Source organism: Taudactylus pleione, unplaced genomic scaffold, assembly GCF_031769625.1.
Source record: "Taudactylus pleione unplaced genomic scaffold, aTauple2 ptg000506l, whole genome shotgun sequence".
NCBI lineage: Eukaryota > Metazoa > Chordata > Amphibia > Anura > Myobatrachidae > Taudactylus > Taudactylus pleione.
Window position 1 is genome coordinate 1419045 of NW_028284908.1, and position 19266 is coordinate 1438310.

General features: G+C 45.6%; 1 protein-coding gene across 2 annotated transcripts in view; it reads right to left on the minus strand.

Moving 5' to 3' along the window:
- The window catches only part of MIGA1 (mitoguardin 1), a 114953-nt gene that overhangs the window by 67861 nt on the left and 27826 nt on the right, over positions 1–19266 (minus strand). For both annotated transcript variants that reach the window (XM_088450088.1, XM_088450089.1), the window contains exons 4-7: positions 17749–17882; positions 16543–16669; positions 13788–13924; positions 12093–12216 (exon numbers count right to left, since the gene is read on the minus strand). In XM_088450088.1, the coding sequence (XP_088306214.1) occupies positions 12093–12216; positions 13788–13924; positions 16543–16669; positions 17749–17882 (522 nt within the window). The remainder of the gene's footprint in view (positions 1–12092; positions 12217–13787; positions 13925–16542; positions 16670–17748; positions 17883–19266) is intronic.

The window sequence follows — 19266 nt, forward strand, 5'->3', positions numbered from 1 at the left end:
CAGACGTGTCATAAGATAAATCAGAATCAAGGAACGTTAGTTCACGTTGGGATCACGGAGAGGTTTTCTAAAGACTTTAAAACAAACCAAAATATCTATAAATAATAAATGAGGTCAGTGTGATTGGCCCCCCGGTTCCTCCTAAATATACATTAAGTACAGCTCAGGGGTTCTACACTATATGCCATATGGGGATACGTACGGAGAGGGGCAGGGGAGCAGTAGTTGTCTAAAAGGGAACTTCTCCTAAAAAGTGCTAGCCATATGTCTCTTAAGTCGCCTACACACTAGACGATTTTTTGCACGATTTGGCCGACAAATTGTGTAGTGTTCACAAACGAGAACGATACGTGGTCCTGCGGTGCGTTTAGTCGTATCCTCAGATCTTACCTACATGCAGTAAGATCTGGCAATCTCGTTAAGGACGCATTGGAAATCGTTAAGGGCGCACGATAGGTCGTTGGTCATATTGCAGTGTTTAAGCACGATATCGTACGTCCAGGAGTGGCGGGGAGATCAAGGAAAATCGTTCACGACATCGCATGGTTTGCGAGACGTCTAGTGTGTAGGCACCTTTATAAAACTTAATCCAAATGGATATCATCCATCCAATCAGTGACACATTTCCAATGTCTGGTAAATTCTAAGAGGTAAATTTACTAAAGTGAGAGTTTTTAGAAGTGAGTTTTAAAAGTGATGTTGCCCAGAGCAACCAATCAGATTCTAGCTATTATCTTCTAGAAGGTGCTAGTTAAATGTTGAGTAGAATCTGATTGGTAGCTATGGGCAACATCACTTTTAAAACTCACTTCTAAAAACTCTCACTTTAGTAAATTTACCCCCAAATGTTAAGATTGAAACTTCGGAAACAGTGAGGTCATAGGTCTGGGGATTGCACCATTGTAGCTGGTAGTTTCTGGTAGAGACCATTCATATTAAAAGAAAATATAAGATATGGGAAACTTTCGCTTTAAAGCTTAGCCATTGTGTACAGACAGCGGGGGCAGCCATGTTTGATTGACAAGAATACAGCTGATCAATGCAAAAGGAACATACCATATCTACCAAATTAACACCAAAAGTACCAAATACAGAATGTATAGAACATCTGGCAACCAGGGTGCCCCGAAAACAATTTCTGCGTGAACCGCCTCAATTGGGGTAACAATCCAGATGCTATGTATCACAAGTAACATGAATACAGGTGTGCCAGGAAGGAAGAGTCATGATGAATGTTGAGATATAAACGTAGCGTTTAGGCGCCAGCCGTGCGACTTATTGTGGAAACCAGGAACATGTCTCCAAAGTAATGGCCTCAAATACGCTGAGAGGCCTCTGAGCTTATATTAATAGCCGTACAATAATTTGCACCATGTCAGTAACATAAAGACCCTGCTATGTGATGAGTCGGCTTCCAGATAACATTTTATAGTCCGTAACATGTGACAGAGTGTCGTTAGGGCTCAGCACATGCAGATAATCTCGCTCCTGGCATCACGGATCTGTCATTTCAGGCGAGCTGTGGTTTGCATCGAGCAGGAACGTAACAAGATATATTTAGCAGCCCGGGGAACAAACATGGTGCCCCGGGAACAAGCGTAGGAAGAGAGAATTACTTTGTGCAACCTGCTCAAAGTGACGTCGGGTCTTTACTGAGCAACAACCCACGTGCGCAGGTCCCGCATCGGTAAGCCGGTAATTTATAGTAAACAGCCCCAGTTACAAGTATTTGTCAGGGTGACAAGTGACAGAGTCAACGGGGCAGCTGGAAGATAGCGATGGCATTAAGCCATCAGATGCTAAATTTAGATCATGGTGACAAAGTGTCGTAACAATTCCATGTAGTAAATGACCATCTATTGGGAGGTTAAGGCCATCCCGTCAGCTACACGTGATACATGTAGCTGTTATGTGCCACTGGGGAGAAATAAAAATATTCAGGAGATATTCTAGATGAATCGGCATTTCAGAGGAATGAGCAACATATCACTGAGACACTGAGGTACAAAATGCCTCGTGCCTCAGTGAGGTCACTATTCCCCAATGAATGGCTAGACTGAGAATCAGCGTAGCCCACACAATATCTGCCTCCATGATGTGGGGGTTGGCTACAGGGCCAGGGTGTGTAACAGACGTCTACAATGTACATTATAGCAGAAGTCTCCCTCATCTGTAGCAGATCCACGTCCCCAGCATATCGGAGACTATATATAGTGCATGCTGTCAGCTGTTGGGACTGGGACGTGTACCCTCCCCCCACCACAACACTCGTCAGGACACACTTCACCAGCTCCATGGAGGCAGACGATGGGGAAATCACTCACTTACACAGAATGTCCTGACCAATCAAATTACATGAACTCATTTTAATGAACTTTACTCCTGCTCCTCCTCTGAGGGGACAGTCCTATGTTTTAACAATATCTTCTATCATTTATTAACCTTTTATCCCCAGAAGAACAGAGGCGGAGAACAAATCTCAAACCCATGATGCCACTGTTGTTGCACTGTAATGCTATCTACTACGCCACCGTGTTGTCGCCAGTATGTACTCAGGAAACATTCCACTCACAGCAGTCAGTTAGTGCTCTCAAGCAGCTTGTGTTTGTGGGTGTTTGCAGCTTTTGGAAGCTAGGGGGAGATGTATTAACGGCAAAATGCGGTCAAACCCCCGAAAATGCAGTTTTCGGGGGTTTTACCGCATTCCCCGTATGTATTAAGCAGCAGAGCTTCGCGTCGCTAGGTGGCGTTACCCAATAGAAGCCTATGGGCTTCTTAGCGCGACGCTCGGGACTGGGAGGGATCCGATCGGATCCCTCCCATGAGCCCCCGCGGCCTTCTGCGCATGCGCAGAAGGACTTCTGGGTGTTAATCCCGGAAGTCCCTCTGCCCGGCAGCATCGCAAAGGACAGCTCTCATCGAGAGAGCTGTCCTTTGCGAAATCCTTGGTACATACCGCGGTAATGAACCGCGGTATGTACGCGAAGTCGGGGGGGGGGATGTACCGCAACGGCGATGTCGCCGTTAATACATATCCCCCCTAGTCATGTACATGTCTTTTAGTCAAACAAGGCATGCAAATGTACCTTTATATAAATCCGAAGCATTATTCTTTGCCCATTACGGAGCTCTGTAAAGCTACGTAGGGATGGACAGTTGCCTAGCTATCTGTGGTACGTTCCGCTGGTATGCATGAAGCTGGGGACGTGGGGGGGAGCAACAGACTCAGGACCTCATCTAGACCCGCTCGCAAGCGCCTATGCGCTGGCAAGCGGGTCCATGGTGAGGCCCTGCACACGCACAGCGGCCGCAGTGCGCGTGCGCTAGCTCCGAAGCGAGTGACAAATTCACTCGCTCCGGGGCTCGCTACAAAAGGGGCGGCTGTCGATGTTGATTGACAGCTCGCCCCGTTTTGTAGGCGGGGAGGGGTGGTGGCCGGACAAACGGAGGCGTTCCTGAAGGAACGCCTGCCGTTTGTAGGCGGCCCTTCTGACATCAGTAGTGATGTCAGTAGGGAGCTTCCTGCTCTGTTAGAGCAGGAAGCTCTCTGGGGCTTGTGGGAGAAGAGACCCGACCCCAAGGGTCTCGTCGCAAGCCCCGATGGTCGCGATGGTCTCGACCATCGCGACCATCACCTGGTCACTCGCTAAAGCTGTGGGTGCTCACCCACAGCTTAGCGAGCGGCCAGGAGGCCGGATATTAAAGAGGAAGCGGCCGCCCTCATTCAGAGCGAGCGCTCGCATTTTGCGAGCGGCTCTGAATGAGGTCCTCAGTCCACAGCAAGCTGCATTTTTGCTCTGTCCAATGTGTCATGGCACTGGGGGTTTGTTGATTCGTGTCGGGGACCCTTTGGCTAGCTGTACGAGCTGGCAATGGGATGAAGCTGGGTGGTATGATAATGCTGTTCCTCAGGCAGGTGTATTAGCAGGAGAAGGCATGCTGGAGAATAGATGCAGGCTAGCAGGATTACCTAGGGCTGAAGCAGAACAGAGAATGTTCAAAGGCAGACTGCAATGAACTAGAACTGGGTGCCGGAAGCACAATGGAGGCAGGCTGCAATGAAATATGCTGTGAAGCAATACTGGGGAAGGTTTTTTGGAGAGCACTGGAGCGAAGTGCTATGAAGCAATACTGTAGCATGTTTTCCTGATAGCCTTGGAGCAGAATGATGTGAAGCAATACTGGAGCATCTTTTCTGGATAGCCCTGGAGCTGAATTATAAGAAGCAATATTGGTACAGGTTTTCTGGATAGCACTGAACAAAGTGATGGGAAGCATTACCTGAACAGGTTTTCTGGATAGCACTGAGACAGGTACTGAACCAGGAGCTAGGGGACTAATCTTTAGTGAGAGAAGTTGTTCTGGTAATGAGCAGTCAGCAGTTCATGGTTTATGATGCTGTGAAGCAATAGTGTCACAGGTTTTCTGGATCACACTGAACAGAGTGATGGGAACAATTACCTGAACAGGTTTTCTGGCTAGCACTTAGACAGATACTGAACCAGGAGCTAGGGGACTAATCCTTAGTGAGAGAAGTTGTTCTGGTAATGAGCAGTCAGCAGTTCCTGGTTTAAATAGGGCGCCCTTAGAACTAGGGGCCTTCGAAGATGTGCGGGAAGGGTCTGTATGGCTGCTGGTCCTTTCCCCTTGTAGTATACAGGATACTTGGTGTATGTAGTCACCTGCTGGTCACTTTGTACTGAAATACCACTGAGAGATACCCTCGCCCCCTCATTATACCCCGCTCCTCCAATCACCTGCTCCGGACCAGCTGACGTATAGCCGGACCCCTGTGTAACTGTGGGGAAGCAGGGAATACTATACCGATATAGTGCTGAGGAATGCAGAGCTTGTGCAATTCCCATCAGACTTTCCATAAGGTAACATTGTGTGTAATCCACAGTCACAGCGGCCGGGAAGCTCCCGTCTCTCAGCCAGCAGCACTATGTACGGAGCAAAGGTCCGCACACTACATGGGGTCTGTGGCCGCTGGCTCCGTGCATAGGGCAGCCGGCTGAGAGACAGAGAAAGGAGCTCCCCGGTCGCTCTGATTGTATATTACATGCAATGAGAGCAGCCAGGCAGCATTCTCTCTCTACCTGTCTCCCAGCCTGCAGCAAGACCGTGAACGGTTGTCAGTATGCTGATGGGTGCAAGGCTGGAGCTATCCACTAATTAGAGTGCCGACAGCTATTCATTGTATGGAAGCATGTAGAGGGACCACGTGACCTGTGCTGAGACCAAAGTAAGAGGTGGGGGTGAGCAAGTCCCATGCCAGGAGGAGGCAAAGCACCACCTGAGACAGGTGAGGCTGGTCATCCTAGGTGGCCACAGCAAGCACAACAGGGGGCAGCGGAAGCAGTCTTCCTGCAAAGAGATCCACCTCCCACAGGGTGAGCACTCATCTCCTGAAATAGTCTGTGCTGCTGTGAACATTCCAATGATTTGATCAGGTAATAAACCTGGGATGTCTCGGAATGAGCAAGAGAGAAAAAGCAGAAAATAACAAATGTTCTCTGTCCTAGACACATGCGGAAATTATGCTTTATTTATTTTACAGACTTTACTGCTTAGATTTAATACACTGCAAAGAACGTAAAGGTGATGGCTTTTCACGTTTCATAGAGAAAGTTTACAGATAAGAATAAGGAAAGTGGAACTGCTCACTATTTATATACACACACACACACACACATATATATATATTAAACTTCAAAAATGATTGTTATTTTAAGAACTTACCTTTGTTAACTCTCTTTCTTCAAAATCCATAGGGTCCACAGGGAGACCTTGGGGTGTAGGTGGTGGATCTGGAATCCAGGGCACCACACAGTTAAAAGCTCCCAGGTTGCACTGGTCCACTCTCCCTATATCCCGCCCACAAGCCAGAGGCACCTCAGTTCGTAATAAGCCAAAGGCCGGAGGAGCATAAGAGAGAAGGAAGGTACACACAAGAATCACATTCTACCAGAGAAGGAGACGGGAAACTGGTGACCAGAACCATAGCCCATATGAAGCCAGGTGCGTCAGGGCGGGTGCTCTGTGGACCCTATGGATTTTGATAAAAAGAGACTTAACAAAAGGTAAGTTTTACCGTAACTCATTTTCTTCTTCAGGGTCCATAGGCTCCACAGAGAGACCTTGGGGATGTCCCAAAGCAGTCCAACTAACTGTGGGGATGCTCCTGTGCTGAGAGGGGAATTCGGCGCCCAAAGGAAGCATCCTGAGAGGCGAAGGTATCAAAAGCATAGAACCTTAGAAAGGTCTGGACAGAAGACCACGTAGCCGCCTTACAAGGCTGAACAGCCGAGGCGCAACGGCGAGCTCCCCACGAGGGACCCACAGACAGAGTACAATGAGCAGTAACAGAAGCCGGTACAGGAAGTCCTGCCTACCTGTAAGCCTGTGAGATAGTCTGTGAAGCCATCTAGCCAATGTTTGTTTGTTGGCTGGCCATCCCTTGAAATCCATATAGCACAAATAAGGAGTCTGATTTCCGAGGGGAACTGGTACGGTCCACATATATCCTGAGGGCACAGACCACAGCCAAGGAGGCCTCACCTGCCGAGAGGTCTGTTGATTGAAAAGCCGGGACTACAATTTCCTCAGTAATGTGGAAACAAGTAACAACTTTAGGAAGGAACCCATGGCGAGTCCGAAGCTGCCCTGTCCTGGTGGAAATTAAAAATGGAGAGCGACAGGAGAGACCCCTAAATCAGACACTCTTCTGGCTGACGCTATAGCCAGAAGAAAAATACTTCACTGTTAACCACTTGAGTTCCACAGAATCCAGGGGTTGAAATGGAGGATCCTGGAGGGCCCGAAGAACTACTGACAAATCCCAAGGAGCCACTGAAGGGACAAAGGGAGGGTGAATCCGGAGGACACCCTGGTGGAAGGTGTGGATATCCGGTAATGGAGCAAGTCTACGCTGGAACCAAATGGACAGAGCAGAGCCATGCACTATCAGTAAGGCCAGGCGGAGTCCTAGGTCCAATCCAGCTTGAAGGAAGGCCAGGACTCTGGAAATCCTGAACACATGGGGGACGTAGCTTTTGATATGACACCATTGGAAATATGTATGCCACAATATGTGGTAGATATGAGTAAAGGCTGGCTTACGCACTCTGAGCATAGTTTTAACTACAGTGCTAGAGAAACCTTTGGACCTCAAGAGGGATGTCTCAAGAGCCACTGCGTCAAAGACAGACAACCCAGGTCCGGGTAAAGGCAAGGACCTTGAGACAACAGGTCCAGTCGTTGAGGCAACAGGAACGGAGTGTCGATGGAGAGACTCCGAAGATCTGAGTACCAAAGACGTTTGGGCCAAGCTGGAGTCACCAGCAGGACAGTGTCTCTGTCTTGTTTGAACTTCCGAAGAACTGGAGGAAGAAGGGGGACTGGAGGGAATAGGTATGCAAACTGGAAGGTCCACTTCACTGGTGCGTCTACAAAGGTTGCCTCGGCAACTCATGTCCTGGACCCGTACACTTGCAGTTTGTGATTGTGTCGGGAAGCCATGAAACACCTCTTGTTGAAGCGACCATTCCCCAAGATGCACGTCTTGATGGCTGAGGAAGTCTGCTTCCTATTGAGAACTCCCGGAATGAACACTGCAGAGATGACCAGAAGATGACCCTCGGCCCATGTCAGAATGCGTGATACTTCTGTCATTGCTGCCAGACTTCGCGTGCCTCCTTGATGGTTGATGTAAGCCACGTTTGTGGCATTGTCGGACTGAACCTGTACAGGTTTTCCGTGAAGTATGTGCTGGGCCAGGTTGAGAGTCCTGTAGACAGCTCAGAGTTCCAATATGTTGATTGGCAGGGTTGATTCGACCGATGTCCAACGGTCCTGAAAGGAGTGCGGACCGGTCACTGCGCCCCAGCCCGGAAAACTGGAGTCCATTGTTAGGACTACCCTGTCCGGGATCCAAACTGGGAGAACCTTGGGTAGAGGAGATGTCTGTAGTCACCAAGATAGAGACAGACGCACCTCTGGAGAGAGCATTATCGTCTGAGCTTTGATCCGATGGTGGTAACCCGTTCCACTTGGAGAAGATCAGCATTTGCAAAGGCCTGGAATGGAACTGCGCATATTCCACCATGTTGAAGGCGGACACCATGGATCCCAGAACCTGCATTGCTGAGTGGATCGACACTCGGTGACTGTGGATACATGTGCACACTCGTAGTTGAAGTGTGGAGATCTTGTCTGATGTCAGAAAGATTCTCTGATCCTGAGAATCCAGCAGGGCTCCCAGATGAATTATTCTCTGTGAGGGATTCAGGGAGGACTTTTTCCAGTTGATTAACCATCAGTGCTTGTGCAGAAAAGCAATGGTTAACTACAGACGGCGGTGAAGCACTTCTGGGGATCCTGCTAGGAGCAGGAGGTCATCCAGGTATGGCAACAGTCGGACACCCTGACCACGCAGGTGGGCCGCCCTGATAGCCATAATTTTGGTAAACACCCACGGAGCTGCGGATAGTCCAAAGGGCAGAGCCTGAAATTGGAAGAGTTGCCGTAGTGTAGCAAACCGGAGATATCGCTGATGTGATGGCGTTATAGGTACCTGTAGGCAGGGCCTTAACTAGGGTAGTGCGACCAGTGCCATGGCACAGGGCACTGCAGGGCAGGGGGCGCTGTTTGGGCCTATCAGTTTTTCTGTTTAATATAATTCTCACTTGTAGTTTCCTCTTCTTTTATCCCCAGCATCTCCTGGCCTCTCCTATCTCTTCCCTGACCCTTCCCCACGCGGGTCCCCTCAAGCGCTGATCCGCCTTGCTTGTCCCCCTTAGTGTCCGGCTGCAGTCTGGGTCCTCCCACGGGGCCTTGGCTAGCACTGTCCGCGGGATGACCATGGAGATCCCCAGCTCTGTACTGGCGTCGCGGCACCGGAGGGGTGACGGAGCAACAGCGCCGATGTCCCACGGACAGTCTGCTGCTGTGCGCTCTAAGTAGCAAAAGTAAAATAAAGAGATAAAAAAAATAAAAAGCTTAAAGGGCAGCCTAAGCAGCCCCCTGCGTAATAGTGACCAACTCCGGCCGGGCACCAACGAAACTGAGGTGCCTCTGGCTTGGAGTCGGGGTATAGGTAGAGTGGACCCAGTGCATCCTGGGAGCTGAAAGCTTTTAACTGCCTGGTGCCCGGATTCCAGATCCCCCACCTACACCCCGAGGTCTCCCTGTGGAGCCTATGGGCCCTGAAGAAGAAGAGAGTTATATAACGGATGTCAGATTTATTCAGCACTCACGATTCTGAAAGCCGACCAGCGCTATAAGTGCACACGGCACATGCCAGGACTCTCTGCCTCACCCACTGCACAGATCAGGCTTGTCTCATAGACTAAACATTTACACGGGCAGACGACAGTAGATTAACGCTTTCCAGAATCCGCTAAGATTCCTGGCTGGATCTATCCTTACCCAATAGTAATAAAAGCTTTATTTATAAGTACAGCATAAAAGCTATGAGAAGAATTCCAATAAACGAGTTCAACAAAGTATTCATAAGCCATAAATGCTACAATTACAATTCAACATCGGAATGGAAAATTATATTATAATTTATGATGTTTCTCTATAATGTTCAAATCAGCAGAGAATTTAGGTGGTAGGGTGAAGAGGGGAATACAGTATGTAGTACTGCTTGTGGCCAGCAGGTGGCAACAGCAAATGTCTGCAAGGAAGACACTGAGATGAGGCTGTACTCACACAATGGCCCGTAATCAACTGCCGGTGAAAAGTCCCGGACTTTTCGCCGTCATCGCTGGTTTTGCCTCCGGAAAAGTATTGCACTCGTCCCCGCTTTTCGCCTTATTCAATTGCAAAGGACGCGAAAACACGTCCTGGCGAAACTCAAATAGGCGAAAAGTTCTGTCAGATTTGGGGAACTCAGCCTGACACCCCCCAAAAAATGTACTGACATGGGGGATCACTATAGATACCCCCGAATAGCCCTGCTGAAGGTATTTGGGGTGGTAAAATGCTCTCAATTGCTGCTAATCAGCGCCTTTGAACAAGTGATGAAGAATAGCATTTAGGAGTTTTTTTGGAGCTAAAATAAGAAGTCCCAGCAAATTTGGGGTACATGAATATGGGTGCTAGCATGGTTAAAAATCGCTAAAGTGATATTTTAAAAAACGTGATATTCTAAAAAACGTACCTTCAGCAAACACCTGCAAACAAAAAAAACACCTGGGGCATACTGGAGTCTATTTCGCTTTTAAGTTTATCCCCCAACTTTGGATTTTTTCGCCCCCAAAATGAAAGTACTTTTTTGGGGTGATCTAAAGTGTTTTTTTAACTTTTTTTTTTTTACGCAGTTTACCATTTGGGGACTGTCCCATGGCTGCTGGTGTGTTCCCGCAACTTTGCACCCCAAACCCCCAATTCTGCACTTTTTTTTGCCTTCATTCATACGCGAATCGTTTCCGCTGGTTACAAGGTGCAGAATTTTCGCTACGGCGAAAAGTCTTCTTTAATTGAAAACGGGGATAAGTTTCCGCCTGGCGAAATGACGTTATCTGCCGGGAACTTTTCGCGGCTAATTGAATACGGCCCTAAATGTGGCGTTCTAGCAATGGCCTAGTACAGCAGTCAGGGGCGTATTAGTACAATTGATAAAAGGTGCAAATCGATACATAGAGCATAAGAACCCTATCTATGTCAGATTATCTGCTGGTGATTGGGGGCAGGTGCAGATAGCATTACATAATCAGGACAGGCGCCAGCCCTAATGAACTGCTTCACTTCTGTCGGACAGCGCATAAGCGAGCCGACGCGATATGTCTGAACAGACATATCGCTGGTACACACCGGCCGAAGCACACAAGATATATTGGCCAATATATCTGCCAGTGTGTACCCGGTATAAGTGTGTGTGGGGTGGGGGATAACGGACATCACCAACATCTGTGCCGAGTTCTGCTCCTTACAGTGTTTCCCAAACTCATTCCATGTTTCCTAGTAGCTGCACAGGTGTACTCATTACTCACTGACACATTTCCCAGGTCTCCTGGCAGGTGCACAGGTGTACTCATTACTCACTGACACATTTCCCAGGTCTCCTGGCAGGTGCACAGGTGTGTTCATCACTCACTGACACATTTTTAAAAGATCCACAGGTGGAGCTACAATTATTTCACTTGTGATTCTGGCAGGAAACCTGGAAAACATGCACTGTTAGTGCTCCCTGAGGAATGAGTTGGGAAATACTGTTCTACTACATGAATCTCAGTCTGTGGCTTGCTGCTGCCCCTATTCCCCTCTCCACATAATGTACTGACCCCACAAATATAATCCCAAATGTCTCTGCCTTCCAGAATATCAGATCAATATCCCAAATCAGAGGATATCGCAGGTTAGAAAAAGGTGAAGAGTTCTTTCAAAAAGTTGCTCAGACCATAGACAAATGCAATAAAGCTGTAGGCATATCATCACTCTGGAGCCACGTTTCGGACTGAAATGTCACTTACAGTGCATATACACGTAACGATTTTGTAACCAACGATTATCTATCAGATTATGAATCACGATTATCTGTCAGATTTTCCCTTGAAAGTGAACGATTTCTTGAAGTGTAATGAACGATTTTTACAACGATGAACGAGAAATGTTCCTTCCCTTAATAAAAATCGTTATGTTGGACAGTCTGAAATGAACTACAAATGGGAGCGTGCTTGAACGATTTACATTTATTTTTATAATTTAAAAACTGAACGTCGCTATAGTTAAATCGTTCAAAACATAGTTACGTGTGTACGCACCTTAAAGCTGCATACACACGTAACGATTTTGTTAGTGAACGACTTTCGTTCAGTTTTTCCCTTTGAAAAAGTGAACGATTTTTTGAAGTGTAATGAACGATTGTTTCAACGATGAACGAAAAATGTTGCTTCTCTTAATGAAAAATCGGTCAGTTGGTCAGCCAGAATGAACTACAAACCGGAACGCGCATGAACGATAATCGTTCATCGTTATAAATCAGAAACTGAATGATTTTTCAACGATTTAACGATAACGACATCGTTATAGTTAAACCGTTCAAGAAATCGTTACGTGTGTATGCACCTTTAGTAATTACTTACCAATGTCGTTAGCCAGGGATGCAGGATCAGAAGCTCCGAGTGAGGCCTCAAACTCCTCCTGGAGGCGGTAAGCCCTTTGTAGTAAAGCTTCCAGTTTATGGATGAATTCAGCGCTCATAATATCCTGCAACGTGATTTAGAACAATGTAAACATCAATATAATTTAGTTACACCATAAGGATTCCCTATGTAGTTACACATCCAACATCCTAACGTCTCGAAGAGAAGCCCAAATGGGATAATGTCAGCATTACCTGGATAGTCTCAGCATTACCTGAAATCTATTTCATACTATAATCAGAAAGAATTCCATTACAGGAATAAACATTGACAACATAGTGAAATCCTGAGATATTGCAGTATGGTTAGTAATGAAACCTTTGCACGCGTATATGTGAATGCTATCACTACGACACTATTATATAAAAAAAATATATCTATACATTTTAAAATTTATTGAAACATTAAGGGGTCTATTTACTAAGGGGAGATCAGGGGTTTTACACATGCTAAAGGCAGAGAAAATCCCTGTGCATAGCGCTTCTCAGTACGTACTAAAGGGATTTTCTCTGCCTGCAGCCTGCCAGCGCTAAGTACAGCCGACAATATCGCACTGCACCTGGGGCACTTAGCGCTGCCATAGACACCTATGGCAGCGCTAAGTGTCCCAGGTATTACTAAGGGGAGAGGTCACCTACAGTCGGGTGTCTTCTCTATAGCTGCCGGTATCTGCTTCTCTTCACTGGAAAAGCGGGACTTGAGCAGCGTCAGTTTGGCCGTTAGTAAATAAAGTTTGTTGAAAAAAAAAAGCTGTTACCGCCGAGGGGGTGACTTAGCGTTCACCCTCTTCGGCAGGTCTATTTTTATTAACAGCTGCGTTAGCCAGATCCTGCTTCGCAGCGGTAACAGGCGAAGCAGGAGAGGCATTAACTCCACGATAAGGGGAGTCTTAGTAAATAGACTCCTAAATATCTTCTTCACTATAAAAATTCTAGTAAAACACAAAACAATCATTCCGCTCAGCCCAAGTAACACATGTAGGTGACAGAATTAGGCGAGACCAGGTCAGCTGATGGCTGATCCGAGAGGCGAGGGCCTGCAAGTGCAGTCAGACAAGGACATCTAACTGCATTTATCAATCTGGATTAGTATTGGGAATGCGCCAGATGTCGAGTCACTTGTACATCGTTATTGGCAATGTCACCGGTACAGTTGGCGTAGCGAGCAAGCTTTTGTTAGGCTAAGTCAAGGTGCCTACACACTAGGCAATATTTGACACGATTTTGACGCATCGGAACGACAAATCGTGTAAAATATGTCCAAACCGCGAGTGTCCACTCACGATCACAATGCCGTTACGCGTACCCGCTGGTTGTACATCGCATCTTCAGATCTTGCCTGTTACAGGCATGATCTGCCAATCTCAGACACGATGCACTGGAATAGTTAGGAGGAACGATACATCGCTTGTCACACTGGACACTTTTTAACACCATATCGTGTCCAGGACTGCGGGGAGCTGCCAGGGAGTGTTCAAGGTAAATCGGACACGACATCGCATCGTGACCACATCGCATAGTGTGTAGGCACCTTCAGACTTCGCCACGGTTTTGTGTGCTGTACTTGGATGGAAGTGTCCAATTGAAATCACATTTTACATTCCAAAAAACCACAGTACTTAAAGGTCAGGTCTACCTCAACGTTTTCCTCAGCGATCGCGTCACCTGCTCCCAGCCGGATGGAGCTGCAGTTGGCCTCATCTTCAGCTTGCCTATTCCGGAACGTGAGTGCTTGCTCCCACCGGTGCAGGGCCTCCTCAAACAGCTCCATTCCTTCATACAAAATAAGCAGAAATATATAGGATTTTATTTTTATTTTTTTTATAATGGTGCAATCTGTTCAAATGTGCTGCAAGTTATATCCCCCAGGCAGAGTCTTGCTATCAATTTAAAATGTTATACAGACAATCTCCTTTTCTTGGGGTCTGATAAGTACATGGAATTCTCTATAGTTCGGAGCCCTTGGCTGGAATTGAAATCGGCTATGTGTTGATACCATGGCTTTTCTTGGGTGAGGCCCTTTTCCTTTCCCCAAATTTTAGGTTTTGCAAGAACAATATTTTGCCGTTACATGAAAAACTTTGCGACTTGGTTGATTACCTGCGAGTATTTCTGTAAAAAAAAAAATATATATATTATATTATATTATAATATATATATACACATATATATATATATATATATATATATATAAATGCGAGGTCTGTTAAAAGGTCATCTTTCTTTATTTATAAAGACCGTGGAGTGCCGCCTGTTGCTGTTTTTAACAGACCTCGCATTTCTACATTATCCCAAGGAAGGCACCCCGGCATTATCGCATTGGAATTGCGAGTGCCCCTCTACAAGTTCTATATAATATATATATATATATATATATATATATATATATATATATATATATTATATTCTGCATTTTCTGTAGCCCTTAACTTGAAACTATTCTAATTAAAAATTATTGATGTAAAACAAAATAAAAACATACCATGGGTTGCTATGGGTTACAGTGCATTTGTACATATTGCACCATAGGGCTAATTCCACCAGAAAAAGAAAAAAAAAAACATTGAGTGTTGGACGGCAAAAATAAATAAAAAATATGATATAGCTGCATTGTGGTGTTCTGGGGAGGGAGAGGACCATATTAGTGATAGGTGGTACATACAGCTCTAATGCATACTATATATACATTCTGGTTTTATATATGTTCACCCCTGTCTGTCTGCCCCTCCCCTGTAGAATGTAAGGTCTTGCGAGCAGGGCCCTCGTCCCTCTTGTGCTTCTCCCTACTTTATTTTAATCTACTTCTTACTCACCACTAGGGCACCTAACACTTGGCTGCTTATCTGGGGTTATGGCCACCAATGTATCATTGTATATTATCCCTGTCCTTATCCTGCATTGTATTGTATTGTATTGTACTGTAAGTTACTTTTTTGGTTATGTACTTTGTAAGCGCCGTATAAATAAACAATAATAATAATTAATCAATGAAGTATGCGATACATATTCAAACTCAACAAAAGGGAATGGTCAACGTTGCAAAAAATTCAGAATTTTTTCTGATTTTTCTGATTATATATATATATATATATATATATATATATATACATACACACACATACACCTATTTATTTACATGGATCATTTTTCCTTTAGTTATATGAAAGTCTTATACAGAGAACATTAATTCCTGCATATGAAGAGGACTGTGAGCTTCATACATCTCATCAATAGGTATGAGGTTTAATCCATAAATGTAATCTGGACAGTGCCCCTAGTGGTGACATTATCATACAACATGGTAGATTTGTATATAGAGAAATAACTTTAGGACACAACTATGGGACCTGTGGTTAATGGTTAGTATTATTAACAACTTATTAAAGCACCACAATGTGTACGCAGCTACATGTTCAACATATAAAGCAGTATCAGAGCATAAATACAACATACAATGTCATAAGTACCAATCTTTAAACTATATAAATCATATTTCATTAAAATGTCAGTTTAAATCCATTATTTACTGCACATAAAGTTGGGAGATATATTTAAATATGAATAGAGTACCTTTACTCAGTCACTGCTAGTTACACCGCGCTCCATTAACAAAATACTGTTATTCCAAAGGGATCAGTAAGATTTACAAATCCCAACAGCGGAAGCCCCGGAAGTGAAGATCCCAACAGGAATTTTTCCTATTGACTAACCTAACCTCCCCCCCCTAACACTCCCTTAGGGGTGCCTAACCCTAACCTCCCCCCCAAGTACCTAACCCTAACCCCCCTCTAAGTTACTAAACCTAAGCCTCCCTTCCCCGCAGCCTAACCTCAAGTCTCCCGGGTGGGTGCCTAACCCTAACCTCCCCCCCCAAATGCCTAACCCTCCTCTAAGATACTAAACCTAACCCCCCCCTTCCGCACAGCCTAACCCCAAGTCTCCCGGGGGGGTGCCTAACCCTAACCTCCCCCGGGAGCCCCTAACCTAACCCCACACACACTCCCCGGCTGTCTCCATGTCCGGCTTACCTTCGATCGGAAAGCCGGGTGTTGGGCTCCCGGCGTAGGTCTAATGATAAGCGTTGGGATTTCGACGCCTGTCATTAGACACTTGCCGGGGTTAGACAGTCGGGATGCCGACGGTCGGCATTTAGACCGTCGGCATCCTGACTGCATACCATTCCGAATTCTCTTCTATAATCTACCTCCCGGAAGAGACAGGCTGCAACCTGGTTATAATAGAGGAAAGTACATGGAAAATATTCATGCGGAGATCTAGCAGACGTAGTGCCAAGATGTACAGGGCACAGTCAGAGGCAGCTGGTTGGGATCCTCTGTTACAGAACTGATCTATACCGCACGCGCCCCCACGTTCCTCATCTATTCACCTACCCATTAGGTAGAGATTCTCTGGCGTTGTGACCGGGATGTTCACGATCTTCATATCCTCTTCCTCAGCTTTATCCCAGGGATTGGGATTCATGCAGGGACAGCTGTGACAGGAGTTTACACTCCGTACCTTAAAAAAAAATTAAAAAATCACACCGGCCCCCTCCTTATTCCATGCGCTGCGTTAAAATGCCTCTAAAAAATAATTTGCTACCACCTTGCCCCGATTTCACCAAAGTTACCTCTGGAAATCCCACTCCCTTTATCACAAGACGTTCCTCTAGCCTCCGGACCTTGAGGCGTCTGTTGCAAGCTTATCAGATTCCAGAATCACCCCACTTAAACCCCCCCAAAGTTATCCTACCCAATTACCGCCTATCATCACAGCTCTCGCAAAATTTACATGTGTTCTCTTTCCATGCTGACCCCAGGCCGGAACTGCTGCCAGCATTGCTGAATGAGTGGATCATACAGCCCACTAAGAACTTGTAATCAATGCAATGTATCACATTCCTATTTCCCTATAGATTGTAAGTGTACGAGCAGGGCCCTTTCACCTCTCCATCTGCCTGTTATTACCCAGTCTTGTATTATTACTATGTTGTAAAGCACAACGCAATATGCTGGCACTATAAAAAGAAATGTTAATAAATAAACACCACATACTGACAAGGAAGCAGATTAGGCTATTCCCAGTCATACACAGAATGATGAGCTTGGTGCTGGGGAAACTATGAATGTGGGATCCCCAATGGTGGGAAAGGGATGTGATCAGTGGACTAGTTCTCTTCACATAAACCAAAATGACGGGTCCATCAAAAATCAGAGTTCCTGTCTCCAGGAGCCCCCATTCATTTTACGTCCAGTTTACTTAGGTCTTTGTGGCTAATTGTGAGTTGGGAGTAACTTTGCACCTGGGTAACACCATGCTGCGCTGCAGGGGGGCAGATGTAACATATGCAGATACTTAGATTTTGGAGAGGAATGCCTAAACTCAGATCTAAATTGCAGTGTAACAATAATGCTGTTCAGCATATGTGGGCTACATGCAAAAGCAGCCAGAATTTACTCTGCATGCAAAATACATGTATGTGCCCCCCCCGTGGCATTGCAGCATGGTTTGGCCCCAACTCAGAAGCGGTGCATTTATGTGCAAGTGTGCCCCTTTAGAGGAACGTCCCACCTATCTGCTGTGTCATCAGGACTTACTGAGGCCAAACTCTGCGCAGACCCTGAATAGTTACTGTACAATCCTCCATTCATGTGCAGCGCTCGGGGCTCCTTCTCCTTCACCACGTTCAGTGACAGCGTTAAGTTCTGCCGACTACTGGAGCAGCTGGAGCCTGTACACATCACACAGAGAGAGAGAGAGAACGTGGTACACTGTGTATTATATATATCTATCTCTATATATCATCTTTATCCTCGCCTAGTATATAAAACTACTGAACAACACAAAGTTTGAACAAGTTGTCTGTAGAGCTGCTGGCACCACAACCTTCCCCACATTTGGCTGGTAGCAACCGCACCCCACTAATCTGCTGCTGGGGCACCCAGGATCTGTATTCTGTGACATCCTGCTTACCTCCGTGCCCCTGCTGGCACCATGGCACTGCCCTTGTTACACCCAGCTGTGTCCTTACCAATACAAATCCTCTATATTGTTTCTCAACCAGGCTCTAATGTTTGCCAAATGTGCAATACATTGAATTTTAGCTTTAAGCTATATTTAAGCATAGAAAACGATTTAATTATAACAACATTGTTATCGTTCAAAAAATCGTTCAGTGTAAAACGAACGATTATCGTTCATGCCCGTTCACATAGGTCGATTGTAGTTTGTAGTTCAGTCAGACTGGCCAACTCAACGATTTTCAATAGATGTTGCAAAATTTTTCCTTCAACACACAGAAAATCGTTTATTAAGTAAAGTAAAACCAACTACTTTGTAACACGATTTTCGTTCACTTCTTCAAGGGAAAAACTGAACGAAAATCGTTCATTACTTACCTTAAAGGTGCATACACACACGATTTTTTGACCGATTATCGATAACGATATAGTTTAAAAATCGTTTACTTTCTGAGTTAAAACGAACGATTATCGTTCATGCGCGTTCACGTTTGTAGTACAGTCAGACTGACCAACTCAACGATTTTCAGTAAGGGAATATGCAAAAATCGTTTGTAGTTAAAAAAAAAAAAATCGTTCATTACATTTAGTAAATGAACGATTTTAGTAAACGATTTTCGTTCATTTTTCCCTTGAAAGAAATGAACGAAAATCGTTTATTAAAATCGTTCATTTACTAAATCGTTGTGTGTGTGTGCAGCTTAAGCCATGAAACACAAATCTGAATATGGTAACGCTCAAACACTTTCAGACTGGTTCAGACACGGCCGCCGCAAACATTTCAAGCCTTAATTTTAAAATGAAAATGTAAATAACTAGCAGAGTAGACGCCATACAAAGACGCACCGGGGAGCAGGGAAAATGACGGGAGATGGCAAGGTCTCCCTCTTCGCCACAGGGTGCGAACGCCAACTTCAAACTTGAGATACAGTCACAGCTCAGGAGTTATACACCCCGCCGTGGTCAGGCAAAAAATTCAATTAGATATATTTTGTAATTGGATGGAGTAGAAGCTATAAGTTAAGATGGGGACACACCACAGCGATGTACCAACACTCCATCCGACTGATCAATTATCCGTCACCATACACAGGA